Genomic DNA, 26,364 nt, shown 5'->3' with positions numbered 1-26,364 from the left:
TGTATGTGTGTGTGTGTGTGTGTGTGTGTGTGTGTGTGTGTGTGTGTGTGTTTTTGTTGCGCACTCCTGCTGTCCTCCTCCTCTTATTCTTCTTCCTCCTCCTCCTCCTCCTCACTGTGTGGGGGAGCAGTCGTCCAGATCCAGCAGCTCTCTGACCAGTCTCTCTCCAAACTGCGCTCGGCTGTAGCGCTTGACGGTGTAGGCGTCAGACATCTTGTAGAGGATGTACGCGTTGTTGATGGCGATGCTGATGCTCAACCAGAATACCTGCTGCCAGGTCTTGTTGGGCTTGTGGAAGATAAAGTACCTGTGGGGGGTTGGTATATATGATATTAGCCAATTAAGTAAACAATTGACTAATACATTGAAAAGCTAAAGCAGCACACATGTGATCATTTGGGTAAAAGTTTTAAAAAGTCACAAAAAGCTCAAGACAAAGAAGCAGAAGCAGAAGAAACAGAGAAAAGACTTGAACCTGAAATCAGGGAAGGTACTGAGAGATTTTTGTTTAAATCACTAAAACTATTGAATAACAGGTGTGTTCATTACTGTAAACAGTCTTCAAATAATCAAAGGGAGGGAAGGAATGGCCCCCAAAATGCTTGTGCAAATACAGATTATTTTTCTTCGGTGAGTTTCTGAACATCAGTTACAATGAGCCACTGGCGTGCGTAGAAACACAAGACTAATGAAATGAGAGTGTTTTATTGCTCAGGAATGAATTTCATTTAGTAAGAGAATGAGAGTGTGTTTTCAATGTCAAAGCTCAACAAAATCTTGCTTTAAGGGGAGAATGTATCATGCTATGTCGATATTAGGATAGATTCAGGCATTTAGTCACCATGAAACTGCATGAAAGCAAAGATGACTGTTATTATCTCGACCCTGTGTGTTACTGCTGTGTGGTTAAACGTTTGACATACTTGCTGTACTTGTCGTCGTATTTGCAGATGTAGCTGAGGTGTGCAGCGAAGGCCTCGACAGCCAAAGGACATGGGATCTCCCCACTTTTCCTCTTAATGATCAGACCTGCCACACACACACACACAAAGTGAGATTGAGAGACGTACAGTAGAGATAGAAGTCTCCACTGAGGGAGCTCATTTTCTCCAGAGTCTGTGGTCACCTGGCCAACAACAAGACAAGGGAGAGAGGAGTCCCCTTGTTTAGTTGTAGACAAACTTATACTTTTGAATGAATGAATGAATTTATTTCATGTCTAAATGAAAGAAAGAAAGAAAGAAAAAAAAGTATATATACTACATATAAAACAAAACAAAAATATAATAATACAAGCATCATCAAATCATAATATACACAAGTTTGAAACAGGAGTGGGAAGAAGTATGCACTTTTTTTTTAAATTCCCACCCCTTTTTCTCACAATGTGCTCTAGAGACTTGGAGAATTTGAACTATGAGACTCTGAGTGTGTCCAGCTGCCCATTAACTCCAATACAAAGATTTCCTAAGACACGCTCCCTGTTTTTAACTCGCATGGGTTTCTAAAATATTTACTCTACAAACACCAAAAACATATCAACATGTTTGCGAAGGCATCTGGCTGCTCACGGTGTACTTCTTGTTCTGATAGGAGCTACCGTTTTCCCACAATAAGCCCAAATGTAACATCAGCACCGAGGCCTCTCTCTCCCATCCGTCCTGCCTCTGACAGGTGTCTGTCTATCGTCCACAAGACCACACTGTCTGCAGCTCAAACCCCAGGCCAGGTACATTTAAATTCACTCAGTAGAGCAGGTGCAATCACCGCTCTGTCTGTGCAATGTGTGGTTCCTGATGGGTTTGATTCGCATATTGACAGAGATCACACCCTGGCACTCTGGCAAGTTCTGTGAGGAAATGTTCTGGTTTCTCTTTTTGCTCTTTGTTGTTTGGTAGGCTTCGTTAATTGGGCCTTTTTCATGGCAGACATCTATCTGTTCCACCTTGAGTCCCCATAAGGCCTGACAGGGAGCCAGGATGCAAAATACCACTTTTCTCTACTGTCATTGCCCTAGAAAAACACATCAGCTGTTCTGGGAAGACTAAATTTCTCCATGAGAATCTACCAAAATCAGATGGTGGATAAATCTGGGTCAACAGACACTGCAGGCAGTCACAGAATAATGTTAAACTTTGTATCTATAATAACTAGTTAAAACAGTTGTGCACAAATTTGGTACTTCGGTTATTATATAAAAGCTGCTGAATTTTAAACTTGTGTCAGGGCAGAACAGTATGTCAAAGTTCTCGTTTGAACTTGACATTACATTATTAGCAGTTTTTCTACAAGAGCAAATGTTAATATGAGAGAGAAGGATTCAATTAAAGCATGTCCACCAAGGCTCAGGAGTTGCTGCCTGAATTAACAATGAAACATTACCTACAGAACAGGTGCTCATTTTGATATAGCACCTATGTAATATGTACAAAATGCTGCAGTTATTTATGGGATTGGCAGCTACTTAATTTTTTTTCTTTAAGTACAGAGTGAAAAACATTTGCACACACACAGAGGTGGAAAGTAAATCAATACCGGAAAATAGGCGTTCAACTGATCTGGGGCTTCACTTCCACAGGCTCCATTCAAAACAGCTCAAGCACACGATGCAACACTTCAACTGGATTTAAAAGCTAACAAAACAGTTTAGACCAGAGTGGATTATGCAATAAGAGGAGGGGAATATCATGATCCCGTCGCCCCCTAGAAATGGATTATCATGGATTAGAAGCTCTCATTGACTTTCCCTGACATGAATGCTTAAAGATGTGCCAATTTCACCTGATGGTTCCAGAGCATCGTTTCCATCAAACACATGTTGTGCGTTATGTATAATTGTGTGTACCATTTCCTGTCAGTACTTTGTTGTGGTAAAAATAATTGACCGTAGCGTAAAAGATGCGTCTTGTTTACCTTGTTTTGTTGGAGAGTAAGCATTGGTGAGGAACCTGAAGTGTCCCTTGTTGTACCAGCTGATCAGTGACAAACTGCCTTTCATCATCACCCGTGATTGGCCACGCTGCGCTGGCGTGGAGCCGCAGACCAGCATGCTCTGTGGTAAGCCCGTGCAGTCGCTCTTCCTGGTGCTCAGCAGACCACAGCAGAAGATGTCTGGAGGAGAAGTACAAAGAAATACAGAGATATGTTCATATTAGTACATAATATGCTGCTGGAACTGTGTAGACATTGATTTAATGTAGGTACTGTAGAAAACAAACAAACAAAAAAAGATACGATCCATAGATTAATTGATTATTTGGTGGACAGAGAATTACGTTTTTGTTGGTCTAACAATACGAGACATTTGAACTTGTCAGCTTGGACAACTGATGCATAAATTGGCTAAATAACCAACCAGTTAATGGAATTAAAAAAAGACCAAGCTACCATAAATGATATCTATCTGGACTGGGTCTACTAGTTGACTAATTGACTACTAGACTAAGGGGAAAATAAGTTTTGATGAAGTAATTTTTACATAATAAATGCTTTAAAATATCGGTATTTGATATATTCTCATGTGATAGTAAATTAAACCTTTGTGTTTTGGAAAAAATTAGTGATTTGATCATTTTGGGGGTTTAAGGACTGATGGAGATTTTATAGAGCAAACAGTTAATCATCATCATCCATAATCTCTGCAGTAACTCCTGTGCAGTTTTGTGCTTTTTGCTGTAATGAAGCAAAACCTACAGAACTGCTTCTCTTTTTCATATCTGCATATTCTGCTTTCATCTCATCTTGTTGTTTCTCACATGGGCGAGTAGAAGTGAAACAATCATGTGCTGCTGCTGCTGCTGCTGATTTGTTCATGTTCTCAATTTGGAGAATGATTCCTATCTATGTTGTACATGTGTGTGTATGTGTGTGTGTGTTCGCCCACATTAAGTGCTGCAGAGAAGCGCAGGATAATTACGTCGGCTAATTAATCCAGCGTGATAAATCTGAATGAAAGATGTCGGACAATGCTTCCACAAGCTCAGAGCTGAGTTTTTTCGGCTTCACCTAATTAGGACAACAAAGTGCGGATTACATTCTGCAAACTTGTTGTTTCTTTACAACTTGGCGTGCTGCAGCTCTGCCCAGTGGAGTTTAAAACTGTTCCTCTGTTAGTGTTTAGTCAAAGAGCATTTGTGATAAGGGGAGTATTGAATCTTTTTAATTTCCAAGTTGTGCTGATAGTAATCATCAAAGGAGCCTCATCTCATCTGTCTCTAATACATCATTCACAATCTGCTCCGCTGAGTCACTCCATGTGGATTCTGAGCTTCCTGTTTTATTTTGTAATCCCTTCCCTGCCGTAGAGTTTCTTGTTTTACTTCTAGTTCTATTGAGTCTCCCATCTTCATGATTGCATGCTCTGCCCCTGTTAGTTTCACCTGCTCCCTGTCAACTAAACCTCCTTGTGTATCAAACTCTTCTCTCATGCTCTTTTGTCTCTTGTTTCCTTGGATCCCTGTTTATTTGTGTTTTTTTGGACCTGGATTGCACAAACTAGTGGAAGAATGTAAGTTCTGTTAGTTCTTCAGTTTTGCTTTGTACTTTGTGTGTATAGAGTTCAAGCATTTTCCAGTGCTCTCCCACTTTTTGGTTTTCTGCGCCAGGCAGCTTGTACGTATATGTGTGTGTGAGTGAATGAGTGTGAGTCGTAGAGTGAAGCACTTGGAGTGGTCATTGAGACTAGAAAAGTGCTATATAGATGCAGTCCATTTACCATTTCTACCTGCCTGACTTTGACTTCTCCTGTTTCCCTGCCAGCTCCACAATTTCTATCATGTTCTCTCATTTTAGCCTCTAATGACATGATGACACTGCTGTTATTATGAAAGGATGAGAAAAAAGATGACATTTTTAAATGAGACTCACTCTACCAGAGACGGTGTAACATGACAACATTGGGATTTTATGATCAATAAGACAAAGCACTTCATTGGAATCTGATTTCTAGCTGTAGTATGTTACAGTAAACAGTGTTTCACCACAGTGCCCAGTTTTCCTATTGATTTTTAAAGCTGTTACCAGGCTTAACACTCCACTCCCACTCTGCCGTGATTTACTGTGCAAGTCATAAGACAATGAAACAGTCTATTGTGGTGCATCCAGGGGCTGTTTTGGTCAATGATGGCTGCACAGCGAGAAAGCATCCATCTGAGCAAGTCACTTAGTGTCATGCATCAACAACAGATCGTGGGGGAAATTGTGTAGTTTCTCAAATACTTGGAAACCTGAGCGAACAAGGCAGCATTGTATTCAAACAGACAATTATTCTTGATTCTTTATTCTATCTTTTTTATGTCAAGCTTTTAGCTATTTTTAGCTTCTTTCAGAAACTTTTAAATTCCTGGCAGATTAAAAAAAAACAAAAAAAAAACAATGACTTTACATGACAGGCAAATCTCCACAGTCACAGGTGAAGTATGTGACAGGCGTGTTTGTGCCTTTACACATTCACAGGTTCCACTTGAGGTGTAACAACAGACAAAGAAAAGAAAACCGTGGTGCTGTGAGGTCTCATCTGAAGGTAAATTATAACAGTTTTAATGTCTTTGTCATTGGGTTGTTTTAGCCTGAGGATGCTATCATCACAACATGGTCAAAAATAGATAAACAAATAAAAATTGCAAAGAAGGTGGTAAGGTAGGGAGACACCTAAAGATAGATATCTGCTGTTGCCAGCTTGTTTTGCATACCTTGTTTGCTGAATTCGGTGAAAAGGCTGAGGCTGGTGATGGACGGCCCGGTGAAGATGATCGTGTTTTTTCCAGAGATGTTCTGGCAGAGCTGCTTGGCCACGAGGCTGTGGAGCTGGAGCTTGTTCTTCAAGGTGGCCAGACCGTCTGTACCCTGGCCCTCCTTCAGGTGGACTGAGATCTGCAGAGAGGCCGAGGGGAGGGCAAGGAGATTAAACAGAAATGAGGCTAAAAAACTTAAATCTCACTTATCTAAAGTATATACAGTACTGTCCTATAGGTAGAAAGTCTTAAGGGGACAGCGTGTCTCTAAGAAAATACTGCAGAACTGCTGAAATCTACTTGGACTCATTTATGTGTTTGAGAGATTTCTTTGTAATCTGCCAAGTGGAGTGAAGAGTATCTGATGTATGGAGGCGACTTTTTCCATCAATATGCAACCCAGTATTTTTCCCATTAATGCAGCCATTGTGGCTCCATGGGTCACGCTTCTTTGCACTTCCCATGTTCGTAATGTATAGATTTGAGGAAATGAGGTCTGACCCTGCAAGGTGAATGGATATAATTCCCAGGGCAGTTAGCTATAATGGTTATTTGAGTGTACTTCACTGTAATTGACATCTTTCCTTGTTTAGTTTTAGTCAGACTTACAGACAATACAATGAGCACCATTCGTGCCAGGATGAAATATACTGAGATTTTTCCTTTCCAGTTTTAATCCAGACAGAGTCCTTACTCAGATGTCCTCCCCCTTCCCCTCCCCTCCTCTCTTTTATTGGCATTGGATAATATGAATAAATGGCATTTAGGCTTTAAGACAGACCATATATTATGTAATGTTTAAAAAACCTCATCCTTTGGAGAGCTCAAGTGTTTTCATGATAATCTGCTCATTAAGTTTGGCTTCTTCAGGTTAATGACACCTGATGCTTTGGGTCAAGGCAGTAAGAAGAGTTTGGCCTCTGAAGGCAGCCATTATAAAATACATATAAACAGAAATGTGAACCCACAAACAGTCCAGTGTCCCTCTTGCACTCTCTGCTGTCGTCTCATGAACTGAGCGGCATTAGCCTGATTAGCCGGCATCTACATCAGGTCTATGGCTTTTACTCTAAGTGATCAGCCCATGTGTCTGTTGTGTACGTGTGTGTGTTTGTGAACTGCCGTGCGGTGTATTCACTAATGGAATCGCATTGATTCACTCCATTAACTCGTTTTATTTCTTAGATTTTTTTTTCTCCCTTGACACAATTCATTTGGAGAGAGAGAGAGAAGATCTTGGTGCCGGCACAAGTCAGCGTACAGCTGACTGGTAAAGACTGAGTGACTGTCAAATGGCAACAGTCAGTATGAATGCTAATGCTTATTTGTTAAATGGATGGGATAATGGAATATGGCTTTAAAAGTCATACTTTAATGATGCCTCTTGTGTGCGACAGACACACAAGTGGAGATTTAGGATAAAAGAGAAATAGCGGTTAGATGTCTCAGCTGTTTTAACTGATATAAACCAATGGCGACTGAAAGAAAGAGAATAGATCAAATTAAAATTCTGATCGTGGTTGTTCCTCTCTCCATTGATCTAAGTTTGGACAATATCCAGGATAAAAAAGGAACCTCTTTCCCTGCACTGGTGTCTTATACCTGAGATCTATGTATTTATGGGTTGTATGCAGTAAAACGCTGCCGCTTTACAGTGTTGTATAAGTATATTGTTGTGCTTTCAACCCAATGCATCCAACAGCGAGTACATTTTGTCCTTGGACAGGATGTTCTCAAACATGAACAAGAAAATGCAAACACACTACATTGTTTATTCTCTGTCTGATCTCATGCTAGATACACAGTGTAAACTATAATGTTATATTAAGCATGTTGGTGTTCAGACATGTTGCTTCAGTAAGAAAACAAAGCAGAGAAAAGATTCCTTTGTCAACATGTTGTCAGCTAAGCCACTGTGACGCCTGTCTGTCAATCAGCCATGGAAATCTAAATTACTAATTACTTTTGCTGTTTCACATCACAACATACACCCACACTCCACAGAAAGTGGACACTTCACTGCTCACACAGCATCTACAGTATGCTGAGCACTGACTCTGTTTTCAGGTCAGTAGTATGTTCAGTCTGACACTGGGTCAAGCTGTCGCATTCGGTTCAGTTCAGTTCAAAACACGCGTACGCATGCATCGTGCACCGTTTACAGAGCCAGCAGCAGAAAATATTTGTTGGTACATGTGACAAACTGCTCTTCATGTTTGCATGACAGTGATTTGTGTTGGTGGCATCATCAGTTTTGGAAAGCTACAGAAAAGGCCGCACACAAACTCGCCCTCCTGACATCGGAAAGCTGAGAGGGGAGGGTTTTTCCAACCCTATCTGAAAATCCAACCTGCTTTCTTGTTTTGTTGTTCCCGTCCGTCCCACAGTAACCTGTGTACTCTTTGCTAATTATCTAAAAAAAGATCAGTACATGAACACTTCGTCTTTGAAAGATCCTGAGAAGAGTTTTTCTCACTGGTTTATCTACATGATGTCGAGGTAAACTGGAAAAACAAAATAAAGCAAAATTATTTATTTTTTTAAATCCCTGAAAACTAATGTTAACACTTGGATACTTAGAAGTGAAGTTGAATCTCTAAATAATGGGGACACTGTCTCTGGGAAGAAATGTTAATGTTGAATTTTTAATGTAATTTATAACCTGCAGGACTCTCACAGGCACAGAAGTAAAACTAGGTGAAATAAAACCACCTATTTGGTATTCTACTGTATAATCTCCTGAGATATACTATAAAAAGTCTTCATAGCGAGATACCTCTGCAGATAAATGCATTATGTCCTCTTAAATATAACAATGCAAGAATGAGTGTGTTTGCTGCTCTGTGCTTGTATGTGTGTGGGAGGCTGAAAGACCTACAGCACTGCTTTGTAGTATAGAGGAAGAACAACTGCTATCACTTTCAGTTTGGCTCCACGTAGCGTGGCACAAATGCCGCCCAGCTGGGAGGTTGCCTCATGCAATTGCCTGCAATAAAACTATACAAACCTGTTTTCTAGGCTCTAATTATTCTCTGTCTGTAATGACCTCTGTAATGGTCGGCGTTGGACAGGTCTGTCAGTCCTCCTGCAGCGCCAGGCCACAGTTAAATGATGGTGTTATATAAGCAGCCGGCGTAGGAGTGGAAGGTTGCAGTAAGGGCAAGGTTGTTAGTGAGAAAAAGCAGCTCTGCCTCCCTGAGAATGTGACAACACAGATCTGATCCAGAGCCAGTAGCTGCTCCACTCTAAAACAACATCAAAAGGAAAAGTCTGACTAGCAATATTTCTCCCCAGAAGGTATTCCTCACTTTAGAGTTTCATCAGTTTGAAAAAGAAGAAAAATCTAATTTTTGTTCTTTCTTTTTTTTGCATTTAAAGCCTGAAAATGATCTGAAAAGCTCTGGAAAGTAATTGGCTGAATGCAAAATGATGCAACATCAATAACCCCGAGAATGTGATTTGAAATTTGTTGAAGATAAAAGCAAACTCATAACAGGCCCACATGTCCTCTATTCTCTCTCATCTCTCGCTTCTTTTCACACTTGCTTCACTTCTACTTTATCTCCAACAAACATACACCCCCACTACTTCTAATGCACACACACATAGTTGCACACTGAGTACTGCATGTTGCTACCTGACAGATGAACCCGGTGGAGGTGCACTGTCGAACCCAGAGGCTGAACTTCCTCTTCTTCCTCTTCCTCAGCTCTCTTTCCGTACAGGTGGTGATGAACACTGGGTCCTCGTCTATCAGCGGCTCGTGGAGAACCTAGGAACAGACACACAATGTGGGTTTTGATTTTACATAACTATATCACACGTAAAGTACAAGAGGTGTTATTGTGGAGAAAAAAAGATAAGAGAGGAAAGAAAAGTATTTTTTGTGTGAGATAAAAGTGAGGGAGAGGATGATGTAACGTTACAGCTAAGGGTTAGAGAGAGAAGGCAGTCAATCGAAGATCCTCACAAGTTGTGTATGTAGTTGGAGAGTAACAGTGTGAAGGGAAAAACAGTGGTCTCAGCAGAAACACGCTCTCTACTGTGCAGCTCTGTCTACAAAGCCCTTCAGAAAACTGCTTTTTTTATTGTTTCAGTTGCTCCTTTGTCCTTTATGTTTGAGTTTATATATGTTTCCTCCCTTCTCAGTTTCTTTCCATACGACTATCTGTTTACAGTAGATGTTGTGTGCATGACAATTTCTAACTTTATGGCAAACTAGACTAAAAAGTATGTCTATAAAAAAAACTGTCACTTCGTGCTAAGTGGCAACAATAGATAAAAATCTATTTTTTCAACTTGGTGGTTCTGTTCTCTGCTACAGACGGTGCAGGGATAGGTAATAGATTCAAATATAACAGAAACAGTTTCAAATCGACTCTCCACCTTAAAGCTGTAAAACATAATCCATGGGTTGATTGTTAGAAAACAAATCTCATGAATCGGTTCAAGGTTAATACTGGGATTATTGTGTGGTGCTTTTACTTGAGTAAAGGATCCAGATGTTTTTTCCATGATTGAAAGTCACACAATGACACAAACAAACTGACCGAGTGAGTCAGCTCAGCTGTATCCTGTGAATTAAATCACTGATTTTGTCAGTGGAGTGTGGCGGCTTTGTACCGAGTGACATAACAACCTTTTGTTTCTGGTTTAACAAAAAGGATCCTATTATTAAACACAAAGTACTATCTCTGTAGGACTATATCTATCCATAAAATCCATAATGTTGGCTCATTTTCCGTAATAATAATCTGAATTTATTGGCAACCACTTTTAGTGCATGGACTTTGACACGGACAACAAGACACTGTTTACATTGCAGCAGGTGTTTAGTGATTGCCTGTATAAGGTTCTAGCTCAGCTCAGTGCAGTGTAAACTGCAATTGATTTTTATCCCTATAAATAATTTTACACAAGAAAAACATTGGAATGGTCCCAAGTAAAAAAAACAAACTCCCAGGATTATCCTTTAAATCATTTTTCACTTCTTCCAACTCTTAAAATGTGTTTTGCATTTTGGGCTGTTGATGCCAAAGAAGTCCCTGCAGGCACCGACTGCTGTTGTTAAATGGAGATTATGTGGACCTCCTTATTTTACTTTAACATTAATGGACATAAATGTGAAATAATGAACATCATGCAAAATGTCCAGATGTATTTCAAAAGCGGGGTCACTTTTCTAGGTCTGCTCTCTGTCTCTAAATAGTTGATGCGTCAGATCAGATCCTGAGGGTGAAAAGGATTAAAGAAAGCATTTTAAAAACTGGCACATGTTCACAAATCCAAACACACATTAAGAGGCATTAACTGAACACGCACACACAGACCCACAAAATTAAAATATATCTTTTAACCTTTTCTTGGTCTATTACATCTTAATCCTGAACAAGTATTACATGTAGATGCTGTCAACCACAACATAAATATTTGCATTTCAAATTTCTCTCAGTCCTCCCCTCCTCTGGCGTCACCTGCCTCCTTCCCCTCGTCCACCATGATTTGACTACAGCTCGAACTGAGTGGCGACCAGCAGCTTTCTGCAGCTCTCAGACTGAGAGCAACAAGTCATTTCCCAGTCAAATCTGGAGTTATGGATGTGCAAGTGGAAGACGAATTAGGCTCTCTAGCTTTTGGATGGATGACCTCACACAAACCACAATGGCCTTTTAAGAAATATCTCATTCTGTGGCTTTCACACATTAGCACTAAAGCGCTAACTGCTGCAGTTTTCCTCTCTTGATGATCCACACCTTCGCCTAACCGCTGAAAATGAAGTGGTCACATTTGTACCTGAACGCTGGTAGAAGTAAATCATTTGCATGTGCTCACACTAATCCTTAACTGGACAAAGAATGGAGAGAAAAATCCATCCATCCACTCGCTTGCTGTCTCGCAGTGGATGTTCCTGCCTGCGACAGATGCTCGTAAAGATTTTACACTTACAAATCAATACAATGCCGAGTCAACAGATCATCTTAGCGACTGCAAAACTGCTAGAATGACACTGAACGTGTGAAGCATCGCTGTCAGCAGGAGCTAATGTTACAGGCTAACATTCAGCACTCAGCATTCACACATAGTACATCATGTTGAATGATGCTAAGCGGCAGATAAATACAGGTTGCAAAATATTACATTACTCCCTCCATTTCTTTCTTTGTTTGATCATTAAAAATAGATCTGAATAATTTGTTAATGATTTAATGAACTAATTGGGAAAAAATGAATCTGCTGCTACTTTATAATTAATTTTTAAATTCAAAATCTGCTAAAATGTGAGTATTTAGTGGTTTTCCTCTATAATATATTAATATTATTATTATGTGTTGCACTCTGGCTACTAAATAAGTCAACTTAGGCTTGCACAAAGTTGTAATGGAAATTCTTTTTTCGTTTTTTTCAGACATTTTGTGGACCGGATTTGCATCCAGACTTAAACTGCCACATTCACCTTTTTCCTTGTTTTCCGGTGTGCCAGTCATTAAATGGGTTGATTACTTTTCCACTGTGTGTGGAGCCACAGTCTTGCCCTGCGCCACTCTCACTATCTGGGCCCACTATCTGCTTCTGGCACACCGAACCAACAGATAAAACAAACTGGCCTAGATACACATGTATCCCCGCTACTGCTAATGACACACACATGCTGTCTGACAACCGGCTTGCCCTCATTGTTTCAGTCACTTTTAGACCTAAGTGGATAGAAAGCATGACACCGTGTAGTCTTTCACCAAACCACCAATTACACCGGCTAGTGTTTTGTGAGTCAAAATCAAAAAGCCGCATGAGACGTGGACGTTACATGAGGTGGGGGTTGGTAGTAAAGGTCTGAATCCCCAAAAGCACCACAGCACTGACATCATGTCTCACGATGAAGCTGATGTTACAGCACTCATACTGCAGAGACAGACCAAAAGCAAATTAATCAACCCCATCCCAGAAATTCATTAATTTTTAAGAGCTCGACAGTGGCTCCAGGAGCGACAACAGCACCAGCGCAGGAATATGATTAGCCACCCCTGGTGCCCTGTTCCTAACCACATTCTGAATATGAGGGGTGATTCGATTTCTTATTATGAAAGACCATTTAAAAGCCCTCACATGAGGTGGAGGCAGCGCTGTGTCTTCCAATAACAAACCAAACCAGTTTCCGAAATGACATGTTACTTCTACATGACAACTATTTTCATGAATCCCAGGCTGTTTTGTAAGTCAGGGGGTGAAGACAAATCAAAGTGGACATGGACAATCAGCGGCAAAGCAGATGCAGTGATTTCCTTTCATTGAGCACTGACTGCTGTGATTATAATTATCATTATTGTTATTATTTGACATTTTTACTTGATTTTCATCAGTTTAGGGAAACAAGCTTGAGTGATTGCTGCTATGTATTTCAAATTTCTTTGTGCTGTTTTCATTGCTCGCACTCATGCACAGATAATGTAGTAATCAAGTTAGATAGGAACATGACAATGATATGCAAGAGCTGCTTTGATTTTAATCACTGTTTTTCTTTTCAGGGGTTCTTTCAAGTCTGTAGTGCTGCTTTTCATCTGGAGGAATAGAAAGTGGTAGTTCAATAAACTCCAGCCCACCCAAAATAGAGTAGCGAGACTAGCGCACCACTGCCCCAGTTGCATAAATGTAGAACTAATGCATACAGTGCAACTCTAAGTTGAAGGCTTCTGGGGGGGAAGTCTGTTTAAAAAAATGAGTGCTTGCCTAAATACTTGCTGTGTAAAGGCTTTTCTTTGTGGGAGCTATTGCGTTGGTTTACCTACCTTCATAAGCAAATTCCCTTAATTTTTTATTTTACATGGTAACCTGGGAATTCTTTTTTTTCTCCTTGTATTAAAAGTGCACATACTGTGTTCCTTTTAAAAGTGAAGCAGTTTTAATTATACTGCTGAGAAAACAATGATTCAGCTCATGTCCTCAATTGAAACCTAAAATTTCTCTGCTGTTTGCCAACTGTAGATAAAAGGTGTAATGCTTGATGTCAACTGTGGTGTTACGTCTCGTTGACCACTGAAAAACAAGTGAGTCCTAGTGTAAACAAAACATTCACAGCCCTAATGCTGCTGCTGCTAGAACAGACAGTGAATGGAAAATCAGCATGAGAATCGCCGCTATATAGTATATACAGTACATGTGCATGTAAAAGATGCTTTAAGGAAGCCCAGGGCTGGAGTTTTGCACACACCTGTGTCTGTGAAGGTCTGAATGTGCAGCTGAATGACTGTTGCAGCGAGTCCAGGAAGGGCTGGATCTTGTACAGGCCCTGGTTGCTTCCTTGCGACGGCCGGAAAGCCACGATGTGGAAGTACTTGAGGATCTTCTCGAAGCGCGCCTGGCTCATCTTCAAGGCGATGCTGCGGTTGCTGAAGAAGCCAGAGCTCCAGATGCTGAGCACCGACTCACAGCGGTGCACGCTGGTGGAGGTGACGAAGCCCAGAAAGGCCTTCATCTCCTGGGCAGTGACGGGACGCCAACCTTCGTCCGAGCCAAAGCGCTCCTGGAACTTCTTGGCGTACATGTTGGTCTGGGTGACCATGTTCTGGATGCAATTGTCCGGGACGAAGAGTTGGAAAAAGTCCAAGGCTGTGGCGGTGGCCGGCATCTTCTGAGCAGGGCCTGGATCAGGACAGGAAGGGAAAAAAAAACACATTATATCAGAGGAAAATGGACAGACTGGCAGATGGAGAGCCCCATATGGACTGAACAACTGTCACTTAGTCCCAGTTTTCAAACTTTGGCACCAAGCCTTCAGTTTGATTGACTGTGCTGAAAAGATATTTTTATTTTGACACTTTAAGATGTGATAATAATATTTTTGTATATGATTTTTCTTGAGCTACCACTGTCGCTGTGGGAATTGTAAAAACTGTCTTGTATTTCCAACTCATACAACTAAAGGGAACAGCAACATGGGGAACATCTATGGGCTTTTTCATGAATCAGCCACAGCAGCTTTTGGTGTGAATGTCACCAGCCCAGGGCAGCGGTTAGGAAGTTTACACAACATGACAGCCACCACACTGTGATGCTTGTCACAGCGTGGCCTTTCTACGCTTCCCGAAGGTTTCGGTGCCTCGTTGCTTTAACGTTATGGCAGGCGATGAATCAAAATCATGTTCTGGCGTGGTGGAGTGAACTTTGAATGAGAGGTGTCACGTCAAACTGTCAATGAAGCGTCGCCCAGATGAGACAAGGTGCTGTTTAAAACAGCAGTATTTTATAGTGTGCATGTAACCAAACAGACTTACGTAAATATCCCACATACGTATCCCCACATATCCCTGACTCACAGCCCCACATTGAGTCACCTGGAACATCATGTGTTGTGAGTGTATGAGCAAGCGAGCAGCTAAGTCTGTTGAAATGGTTAAAAACAGTAGTTAATAATGACAAATTTGATTAATGTAGTTAATAGTTTCTGGTATCAAAATATTGGATAGTGAAACAACATTGAAATAGTGAATAAACGTTTGAAAAGACAGAGTAATGCATAAATGGCAACAATAGATTAGTTCAGATGAGTTAGTTGGGAGTCACTTACTGTAATAGCTGGATGTTAAACTTTTCCTACATAGCCATTTCCCCTTTGTTAACTAAGGGGGAAGTGACATTTCCCTCCCGTTTAAAAGCTCTCTGCCTGTAAGCTTTTAGGTTTCGCACTGAACTGAAGTCACAACAGTCAATACACAATGCAGCTTCTTGATGCATTTGCTCTAGTAAATTAGACACTTTCAGCGAGGTTGTTGTATCAGCCAGAGAGAGCAGAACAACTTCTGGCTCAATTGAACAGTGCGATCTCATTACCTCCCAGCAGCAGATTTTCACTCTCTTCTTTTTTTTTTTTTTACCTTTCCTTCCTGTGTGGTTAGATGAGGCCGAAATAATGCTCCAGTCTTTTAACGTTAAGATAACACGTACGAGGCTTAAAATTGAATGGTACACTATTGAGGCAACAACGTGTGGAGGAGGATAAGAGAAAAAAAAAAAAAAAAAAAGAGGAAAAAACAGAGTGTGGAGCACAAGCAGGCCCACACAGCTGATGCTCACGGCCAAGACAGCAGGAGTAGCCGGGGCATGGCTTGAAATCTACTCATTTGCATTCGGTTAGACTTGAAAGCTGAATGTAAAATCCAGCATGACATCCTCGGAGTGAGGCACCCTTCGATAAAAAAACATCAGACATTCAGATGGAAGGTCCACCGAGGCAAAATGACTCACCCCCGGCTCATCTCGGGAGTAAGCCAAAAAATACTACCTGAAGAAGGACTCATCATTTTCATAGATAATGGAATTGCTTCATCTGCTCCTGCGCAAATATAACCTTCCTCCATAGATTTCTCTTTATACCTCCCTGCCAGCCAACCTGCGGTCCGGCCTACATCACTCTGATTAAACTGGATCAGACATTTACATAATTCTGCTCTCAGACTGTAGTGTATAAGGGGAGACTTGAAATATCAATTTCCTGCATTACTCAATGCAAACCTCCACCTACGTTGCACATACAGACGTTTGTATAATCCCTCATGATCATCAGCTGTTGGAGTGTTTTTATTGTTGAGGGACAATCATCTGCCTGCTAGAGCTTTTATAGCCATGGATTTAAGAATGAGAGATTATTGCGTACAGTATGTGCAGTGGATAAAGACCAAGCATGCTTTAAGATCACTTTTAAGCTCAGTGGAAATTGCAGACAGAGTGTGAGAGAAACAGCAGATTATTTAACTAGTGTTTAGGGAATAGGGGCTCTCTCAGTCAAACCACAATAACAAAATTCAGAATTTTCTGATTAAAATGATGCCACAAAATACAAATGTGGCATAATCCATGTGTAAACCGAAGATTTTAACTGCTCATTTTATTTGTTTTTAATGACAGTTTGCTGGGACCAATTTACCATGAAAACAGCATGTGAAATATCCACAGTGTGTGTTTGCTAATTTGCCATGAAATGGGTTGACAAAAACAACGTCCCTGTGTACAGACAATAAAAATGCAAAGAATGTTAAAATTGGCAAACTTAGCCTGGAAAAGAAGGCAGATGGCTTAATTAAATCCATTTTGACTGCTTCAATATTATACAGAGCACCAGTTTTATAGGGATATATGAATTTGACAGAGGGTTTCGCATTTTGTTTTGCTTATTTTGTGGTATTTTCTGGAATTGTATGCAAAGTATTCTGGATCTTGCATTTAATTTTATTACCATTTAACCTGAAGTCTACATACACACACATACACAAACACACATACAAATGCTAAATCAAAACATTATGCGTACGTGTACCTAAATAAGAAATACAGGGTCAGATAAATAAACTGACATATGGAGGGAACCAGTAATCTATGTGCTTCACTAAGGGAATGAATAAATAGCTTTTTTAAATTCCCTTCAACAACATAAAGTGGTTATATAATCTGAGACGTGGATGTATGCCTCATAATCTTTGGCTTGGTCTGCTGCCACCCCCCCCCCCCCCCACCTCAATTGCAGGGGAAGAAAAATCTCACGCTGGAACGGAGATGACACCTGTATACCTGACCTTGGGTAAAACAATTTTATGCAAGTCAAAAACACAGCATGGCTCCAAAAACTCTGCACCTGTCTCTGTAGCTGTAAACAAACCCCCAAAACAAAACCTTGTGGGATTTTTTTTTTTTTTTTTGCGTTTGTATGAGGTTGAGATGATGCTTTCTGACGGAGGCCAATGATTTATGTACAGGGTGCGCGGTCTCCAAGGAGTGGAACTGTCACACCAACGCTGCGTCTGTGTCAGTGTTGTCACAGCTAGACAGTAAAGGCACAGTGAGACAGAGAACTGTGCAGGGAGACAGACAGGCAGGTGACAAGGAGACAGGCTGACAGGTGGCCAGGTAGTCACAGGAATCCAGTCACATGATAATATCAATGATGATATTTCCACAGTAGGGCAGACTTATCAGAAACCGTATCTGTCTTAAGTAGCTTCCCATCTTGTACCATTAAAGTTGGTGAGGAAACATATTTATGTAGATATGCTGATGCTCAGGATACAGTCGGTCTTCTACTGTCCAAGCCGATTTCATCTGAGTACAGTCTTGGCTACTTGTGAACCGAGGTGTGATTATGCTCCCTGGCAGTCCTGCATCCATCCGAGCCAAGCGGCTCTTAATCATCTGAACCCTGATACAGGATGACGGGACCACACCCATGCTGCCTGTGCCTGTGCAAACAGTAACTATGTGTATTCTCACAAACAAGGAAAGACAACACAAAGCAGACAGACACACCTGCTGCCTCACTAGCTTAAATCAACAGAGCTCGGAGCAGGGTGTGGGAGTACGGTACATCCTGTGATACTCTTCCCACCACAGAAGCTCTTACGGTACCCAAGCTTGGCTCACTTTGGCTCAGATTATTTTGGATGAGTTAAAATAGGCACCACTCCATCTCTGGGCCCTTTCTCATAAAGCAGGATTAATGAAGTAAGTTAGCTGGATAACTGAAAGAACAAATCCAAAATGAAGCCCCACAGCAGGCTCCACACTCTAAACCCAAACCTCACTCCCTCATGCACACTGGACTTAGTGATGGATAAAATCTGGAACATGGGCAGAAGTACAGAAAACAGAGATGTTGCGTGTTTTGTTTGCTGTCCTGCTGAGTAATCCTGCTTTCTGAAGCAGGCCAGTGGCACCACCTTCAAACTGGCACCAACTGCAATAGAAGATGCAGTAGCTGAAAACTGATGAGATACTCAAATGTGTGCGTTTGTTTTTAAATAAGTCGTGCTTTGCTGTTGGCAATAGCACATCCCAAATCTTTGCATACAGCCAATGTGGTTCACTTAATCTGCAGTGGGTTCCTGGCACTCAAAACCTACAGTGGATTTTGTGCAAATGCTTTTACACATGCTTGCTCCAAATGTGTGTTTCTGTGCCGCGTGGGGGCAGACACTGGAGCTTGGTCCATATCTGCTGCAGCCATATGCTGGTTCACCTCCAAGGGTGCAACCATGCAACATGTCAAGTGTGGACACAGGATGGTATTTTCCACCGACCATCTTTGCTTCAGCTGAGGTGAAAGAGACGGGAGAGGAGAGCAAATCCAAAACGAAGCCTGACAGAAGGTGCTGCACTATGAACACAGACCTCACTCCCTGGTGCACCCGACACAGTGGTAGACAAATGGATAAAAAACAAAAACTGTTCTGGAGACAGTGTGGCACATATTGGGTAGCAGTGGGTTTCATGCAGCATGACAACAGGAGACAGAGCAGTGTGGGTGCGCGGTGCTGCTGAACTAGTGTGTGGCCAAAATCAGTGTGTATCAAGCTCGTTTTAATACAGTTATACATTCTCTAAATGTATTTAGTACATGAGGGCAGAGGTCAACATTTCTGTATCTATTCTACCCTCATACACTGTTACAGCCTATGCAATGTGTGTGTGTACACGGTGTATGTGTGTTGAGCCAGGAGGAGAAACATCATGTTGTTTCTCTAAATTAAACTGGATGTCTCCCTGCAATGCAATGCCCTAAAACATGAACACACACGCATAGTCTCTCCCCCAGGGCAGCCTGTGTACCACAGCACCAAGGGGTGAAGTATCAAAGGCTAAGCGTTTGCTATTAACTCAGTACATCAATTAACGATGCAGTGTCATGCTTCCCTCACTCACCCACTATACACGCACGCACAAGGAGGAGGCATGCACACACACACATACACATATACACACACCGAAATCAAACAAGCATCCAGTTGTGGACCGGAGCAATAGGCTTTTTGTTTGTTCTTTGAGCAGCAGATGGATCTGGGCACAGAAACGGCCTGCCTGACCTGGAGTAGGCTGCTACATGAACTGCACTGTGTCACAGTCGGTCTCTAGCTATATATTCAGTCACCTCACACCTACAGGCAATTCTTCCTCAGTTGCACAAACGACCCTATTCATCATCTTTTGTCGTGCGATCACGGTCTCACCATATGTCTCTTTGTACGCCGGCACCGTGACATCCTGCAGAGTCTCCGTCCAGCCCTCGTCCTCTGCCTGACTACGGGACAGGGTGCCCGGGGGACCGGCTCCGCTGCTCCCGGTGTTGCCTCCTCCTCCTCCTCCTCCTCCTCCTGCTCCCCCGCTCTCCTTATCGCCCCGCTTCTGGTGGTGGTGGTGGTGCTGATGATGGTGCTGATGATCGTCCTCGCCTACCTCGGCTATGTAGTTGTCGGAGTCGGAGTCTCCGGAGGTGCTGTAGAAGGGATTGTCGCTGCTGTCGTCCCCGGACTCGCCGAACACATCGTCGGATATCTGCAGGCTCTCGTACCGGGAGCGGGCCGCTTCCAGGAGAGACAGCGCCTTCCGCCCGCACTCCGCCATCTCTCTCTGTAGTGATGCTCAGCTCTACTACTCCCCCCCTCTTTCCTATTTCTTCCTCCCTCCTCTCTCTCACCCTTCCACTACGGCTTCAGAGACGCGTGCAAGTGGTCACGATTTGCAAGAACAGGAAGGTGTGTGGCTTTAATGTGGCGGCTACACCCTCCCCCCTGTATCTCAAATAAGCTGTGAATTATGATCCCCCGGCCCTCCAGACTCGAACTGCAGAGACACCGGCACTCAAGAGCTTGTGGATCCGGGAAGAGCTGTCCGTTTCAAGGGTACTGAAATATTCCCGATGCCTTGCTCAGCCCACAGCGCTGCGCACTGGGCAAAAATTATCAGCAGTCACGGCTCAGCATCCGGGTGGATATATAGGCGATTTTTCCACATAGAGGGAGGATAGACTGAGCAGTGGCTGCTGCTGCATCACCTGACACCACGGGCCTGCACTGTCATCCAATAAGAGTTCCTTTTCTAAAACAAACTAAGCGAGGACCGGCTGACGTTAAGGTTATGGTGATTATGACAATATGAGAATAAAAATATTGGACAAAGAAAATGATTAGAGAAGAAAATATAAATAATCAATGAAAAATCTTTCACAAGCTTCAGGCTACACGCATGGTCATTAAATATAATTCTAAGTAAAATTTTAAAATAGCCATTTTTGTTGCCAAGTATGGAAAACACAAGGGTGGCTTTAAGATGAGGCTCTATAACTTAAGCCAAATCTAATATTAGGCTTAAATGAAAAAAAAAAAAAAACTGACTTTGAGGGCAGAGATTAATAGTAAAGCAGTATCATACATGAGCAAAGGGATCTACCAAAATACAGCATGTCCCCCCTCCCCAAGCACACTGGAACCCGGATCCTACCTTCCCCTTGTTCCACTGATGCAAAATATATTACATATTACCTATAGATGCATTATAATATTTCCATAGGCTATGTAGGCTATTATCTTAATTATGAAACTGATACCGCTTTGATCTGCTCTCTTGCTTGTTCTAATGATGTTACATTCACCTGTTTGGCACCATGTATTACTGAACTTTCGAGTAAAAAATGTCCATAAAGGATGTCTATGCCACTGTGTGACATGTTGAGTGAGTGCAGGTTGCCTCCATCTAATTGCCATGATTTCTGATGAACAAAGGATTTTTGAAAATTTGACTTTTGTTGACCACACCCACAAAACACAGTAAAAAATAGTCCTACAGTAAATTCATTACAAAACTCAAGTACACCTCCCAATTAAAGCTACAGTCTCTGCTCTACCTTAGTTTGAATTAGAAAAAACACAAACTCTGTTCTGAATAAATCAAAGAGACTTGAAAGGAATTTGCACTGTTTCATTAAGTGTTTGCATTTGTGGTATTCAAGTTATTTTTAATATTTCATTACCTGGACTTCATACATGTTGAAATATAAATAACAGTTCTCCCTAAGTATGAGGTTATTCTTACAAGCCAACAGACAAATTTGATCCTTACCAGTTTAAATTACTGCTCTCTTGGTTTAATCTTTCTTTTTATTCTGCTGTGATTTTTCTCTCTCGTTCTCTCTCTGGATACTCTCAGCTGGATCAGCTTGAAGTGATTTCAGTTCTCCTTCTTGAGTTTAAATGGAGGGTGTCAGTCAGCATTAAAGGACAACATACCGCCACCTATGTTCGGTCTGGAATTACATCACCACAAAACAAACACAAAGTAATAAAAAATCCAGTTATTTAGACAAAAATATAAGAGTAAAAAGAAAAATCATTTTTTGAGGTAAAATAATGATATGTATTTGTCAAACATCAACTATGAGTCTAAGATGTTAGGAGCTTTCGCACATGGTCCAGTCCAAGCTATTTGAATTTTTAAATTTAGAGGCTTGCTGTGATGCCACCATTAGGACAATTGTCTTGTGTTTCATGCTGAGGACAACTAACATTTTGATATGTCATCATCATCATCACCCTTGCTGGGTCTCGAACTCACAACCTCTGACACCAAGAACCAGCTCCTAACTCGCTGAGCTAATTGACTGGTAGTGAGACCTGCTGTGTAGCTTCATTTATCCACTCAGGTGAGTCAGTGCCCGGGCAGCTGTTGTCAAGGCAGATTTAAGAAAGCCAGAAATTCTATTATCTAAACAAAAATCAGTTAACACATAAATTGCATTTAGACAGCAAAACAGTTTGAGGACATCTCACATTTTGATATGTCATCATCATCATCTCCCTTGCTGGGTCTTGAACTCACAATCTCTGACACCAAGAACCAGCTCCTAACTCGCTGAGCTAATTGGCTGGTAGTGAGACCTGCTGTGTAGCTTCATTTATCCACTCAGGTGAGTCAGTGCCCGGGCAGCTGTTGTGATGAAATGGTCAAAATTTCAGAAATTCAGTCATCTAAACAAAAATCTGATAATACATAAATTGCATCTTGACAGCATGGAAATGTTGGTGATTTTTTTTTAATGATAAGTGTTTTGCTTCATAAGAGAAAATATGACATTGACTGCAGTTGTTTCCATGAGAGCAGAATTCAAAATGTTCTCAAAAATTCGGTTTTTGAGATAAAATTCTGATATTTGCCAAACTTCATCAACCATGACTCCAGAATATTCTCATTTTTTTCAGGAAGATTGAAAATGTATTTATCAAGAATTTGATGGTATATGTTTACAGTACTGTTTACAGTCAAACGTTTTCATGCACTGTAGGCTCAATTTTTGCTTAATCAAAAATCCGAGAAACAAGTTTTGTGGAGGACAGTCTGGAGATGCTCTGTAGCAAGTTTGGTGTCAATTGAGCAAAAATTGTGGGAGGAGATACATTTTAAAAGTTTTACAGTTATTGAAAAAAACAGAGTGATGGACTTAATAATTTGTAATAAGTTTAAGTGGACAAAAGTTTCAGCAGTATTAAGGCTACATTGTGGTGAAGTTTCAACACTGTAGCATCTACCGTTGGTTTGGTAGGAATTTTTAAAGTTTTTAAATTTAAACGCTTATTGTGCCCCCCCTAGGAGGGGGGGGGCACATGTCCTTGGAGTTGAGTAAATCTGGCATGGGGTTGGATGTTTCTGTAAAGTTTGGTGAGTTTTCGCCCATGGGAAGTATGACTTTGGAAGAAGAAAGAAAGAAAGAATTATAGCTGCTGCGCAGCGATGGGTCGGGTCCGGGCTACTTTTGGGCAAATTTAGGCAATTCTGAGCAACAAACAGGAGAATAGGAAGACAAGACAGTTGTCCTTATAATGTCCAATTTGCATCAGTTGAGGATTGAACCCACAACCTCAGGAACCAAAGACCATTGTCTATCGCACTGAGCTAATTGACAAGTGGCAGTTCAACAGTGGCTTCACAAAATGAATAAGCCATTCACTGTCGTGTAGGCAGAAAAAGAAAAATCAGTTTTTGAGGTAAAATAATGATATGTATTTGTCAAACATCTACTATGAGTCTAAGATGTTAGGAGCCTTCGCAGATGGTCCAGTCCAAGCTATTTGAATTTTTAAATTTAGAAGCTTGCTGTGATGCCACCATTAGGACAATTGTCTTGTGTTTTGTGTTGAGGACATTTGACATTTTGATCTGTCATCATCATCATCACCCTGGCTGGGTCTCGAACTCACAACCTCTGACACCAAGAACCAGCACTTAACTCAGTGAGCTAATTATCTGGAAGTGAAACCTGGTGTGTGTCTTCTCAAATAGACTCAGGGAGTCAGTGTCCGGGCAGCTGTTGTGAACGCAGATTTCTGTTATCTAAACAAAAATCTGTTAATACATAAATTGCATTTAGACAGCAAAACAGCTTGAGAACATCTGACATTTTGATCTGTCATCATCATCATCACCCTCGCTGGGTCTTGAACTCACAATCTCTGACACCAAGAACCAGCGCTTAACTCGCTGAGCTAATTGGCTGGTAGTGAGAGCTAATTGGCTGGTAGTGAGACCTGCTGTGTAGCTTCATTTATCCACTCAGGTGAGTCAGTGCCCGGGCAGCTGTTGTGATGAAATGGTCAAAATGTCAATAATTCAGTCATCTAAACAAAAATCTGATAATACATAAATTGCATCTTGACAGCATGGAAATGTTGGTGATTTGTTTTTAATGATAAGTGTTTTGCTTCATAAGAGAAAATCTGATGTTTAAAAATTCCACTCTCACATTGGCTGCAGTTGTTCCCATGAGAGCAGAATTCAAAATGTTCTCAAAAATTCAGTTTTTGAATTAAAATTCTGATATTTGCTAAACTTCATCAACCATGACTCCAGAATATTGTCATTTTTTTTCAGGAAGTTTGAAAATGTATTTAGCAAGAATTTGATGGTATATGTTTACAGTACTGTTTACAGTCAAACGTTTTCATGCACTGTAGGCTCAATTTTTGCTTAATCAAAAATCTGAGTGTAACATATGGGACGCTAGGACCCAGGTCACCAGGTGGGGAACCTAGCAACAGCAGCCTCACAGTACATGAGACTAGGATCTCGCGGGACTTTGCAAGTCCACGTTTGTTCTCGTAGCTCACCCTCGTCCATGCTCCTGTTGCCGGCGTCGCAGGTCTGAGAAGAAAAGAGTGTGTCGGTTGGTGCCATGAGGGTTAAACTGCATTGTACCTCGTACCTGTAGGCCTTACCTCGTAGCAGTTTAAGTGCATTTTAGTGTGTCTGTTAGTGCCATGAGGGTTAAACTGCATTGTACCTCGTACCTGTAGGCCTTACCTCGTAGCAGTTTAAGATATTAATCATCTGGGGTCTCATTTATAACCGTTGCGTACGCACAAAACGGGGCTGAAAGTGGCGTACGTGACTTTTTACGCCAAGGTTGTGATCTATAAAAAACAAACTTGACGGGAGAATGTGCGCAGCTCTAAGCAAACTCTGACCCATGCGTACGCATGGTTTGGAGGAAAAGGGGAATTGGCGACACAGACGGTGTGGTGGTGAACTGAAGTCAGACTCAGGAAATGATGATTGAGAAGAACGATTACGTTTTTATTATCGGCCGTCACACATTTAATTTCAACCCGTATGCGTTAGATCCATGTTGCCACGGTGATTTAATTCAACAGCGTTATGTTGCATCGGACTGGTGTTTCAGAAACATCTTCTTTGAATCTACTGTAACTTAAAATTCAAAATCAAAATTCCTTCTCTATATTTAATCACCACCGTCTCTCCGTCATATTGTCCACTCCCAGAGCGCAGGAGGAGGAGAGGACGCCGCGGCTGCATGGGATAAATACATGGTGTAAATAACTACATGTTCCTATCATACTGTGAACATATGATCGAGAGTCAATTAAATCTCAAACCCTGGGGGGGAAAAATCCAGTAATCGTTCGCACAATTGTTACATTCTGTTTTCTTGTTATCAAGAGAAGTGTCATGTTTGATCATTCCTCAGAATGTAACTGATTCCGCTAATTATTCAGTTTTATCGATCAGTCTAATTACTGTAAATAATACAGCGGTGAGCCCCGTGCTCTGCACCACGGCACCGCTGGAGGAGAAAGGAGGGAGAGGGAGACCATGATGAATGGTTAATAACTCGTTTCAGATTAGAACTGTTGTCATTGTTGTAACTATGTGCCGAACCGGGTCCAGCATGTGAGAGGGCAGCGCATCAAAACAACACCGCGTGCGCTCTGAGCCGCTGACGCCGTTAACAGCTGCAGCAACACGTCACGTCGCCACTTTCACACCTGCAGCTGATTCACAACACCGACAGAACAACAGCACGTCAGGCTCATTGACATGCAGATCGCATTCATGTGGTGGTTTGCATTCACCATCTACGGTTAAAACAGGGCGTGTACAGGGCGGAACGTGAAGCGGATTCAGCTGCGCACAATTGTAGGAACTCTGTGATTTATAAAGGGAAGTTTGCTTACAAGTGTGCGTACGCAGGGTTTTATAAGTCTGAATATTTACTGGCGCACGCAAAACTTGGCTTTTGGGCGTACGTACACTTTTAGTAACGATCCCACGCACAGTTTTATAAATGAGACCCCAGCACTTTATGACAAGCAGCATTAGCTGTCCCAGTCTATCTATTACCTGGATGCGCTACAGCTTAGCTCAAAGCAGGCTGAACTGGCGACACACGTCGGCAGGGCAGCCACTGTTCTCTCCTCCCAGATATCCTTATAATTAGTGTCTCCATTTTTGTTTTTGTTTTGTTGCGCTTATCTTGATAGTTGTGACCATCCACCTTTCCATGGTGTCGTAGAATTTAATGTTTGCT

At 41.6% G+C, this 26,364-nt stretch overlaps 1 protein-coding gene across 1 annotated transcript; it reads right to left on the bottom strand.

Moving 5' to 3' along the window:
• Window positions 1-111: 111 nt before the first annotated feature.
• pgbd5 (piggyBac transposable element derived 5) lies at window positions 112-20,114 on the bottom strand (the record flags this gene model as incomplete). Its single annotated transcript, XM_083988255.1, has 7 exons — window positions 112-307; window positions 924-1,029; window positions 2,914-3,111; window positions 5,691-5,871; window positions 9,370-9,504; window positions 13,939-14,369; window positions 19,721-20,114. 7 exons carry the CDS (start codon window positions 20,112-20,114, stop codon window positions 112-114), a joined length of 1,641 nt encoding a protein of 546 aa, XP_083844381.1.
• Between the last annotated feature and the right edge of the window lie 6,250 nt (window positions 20,115-26,364).

The sequence above is a fragment of the Trachurus trachurus genome, assembly GCF_905171665.1.
Source record: "Trachurus trachurus genome assembly, chromosome: 15".
NCBI classification, from domain to species: domain Eukaryota; kingdom Metazoa; phylum Chordata; class Actinopteri; order Carangiformes; family Carangidae; genus Trachurus; species Trachurus trachurus.
This window is presented reverse-complemented; position numbering and strand designations above follow the sequence as displayed.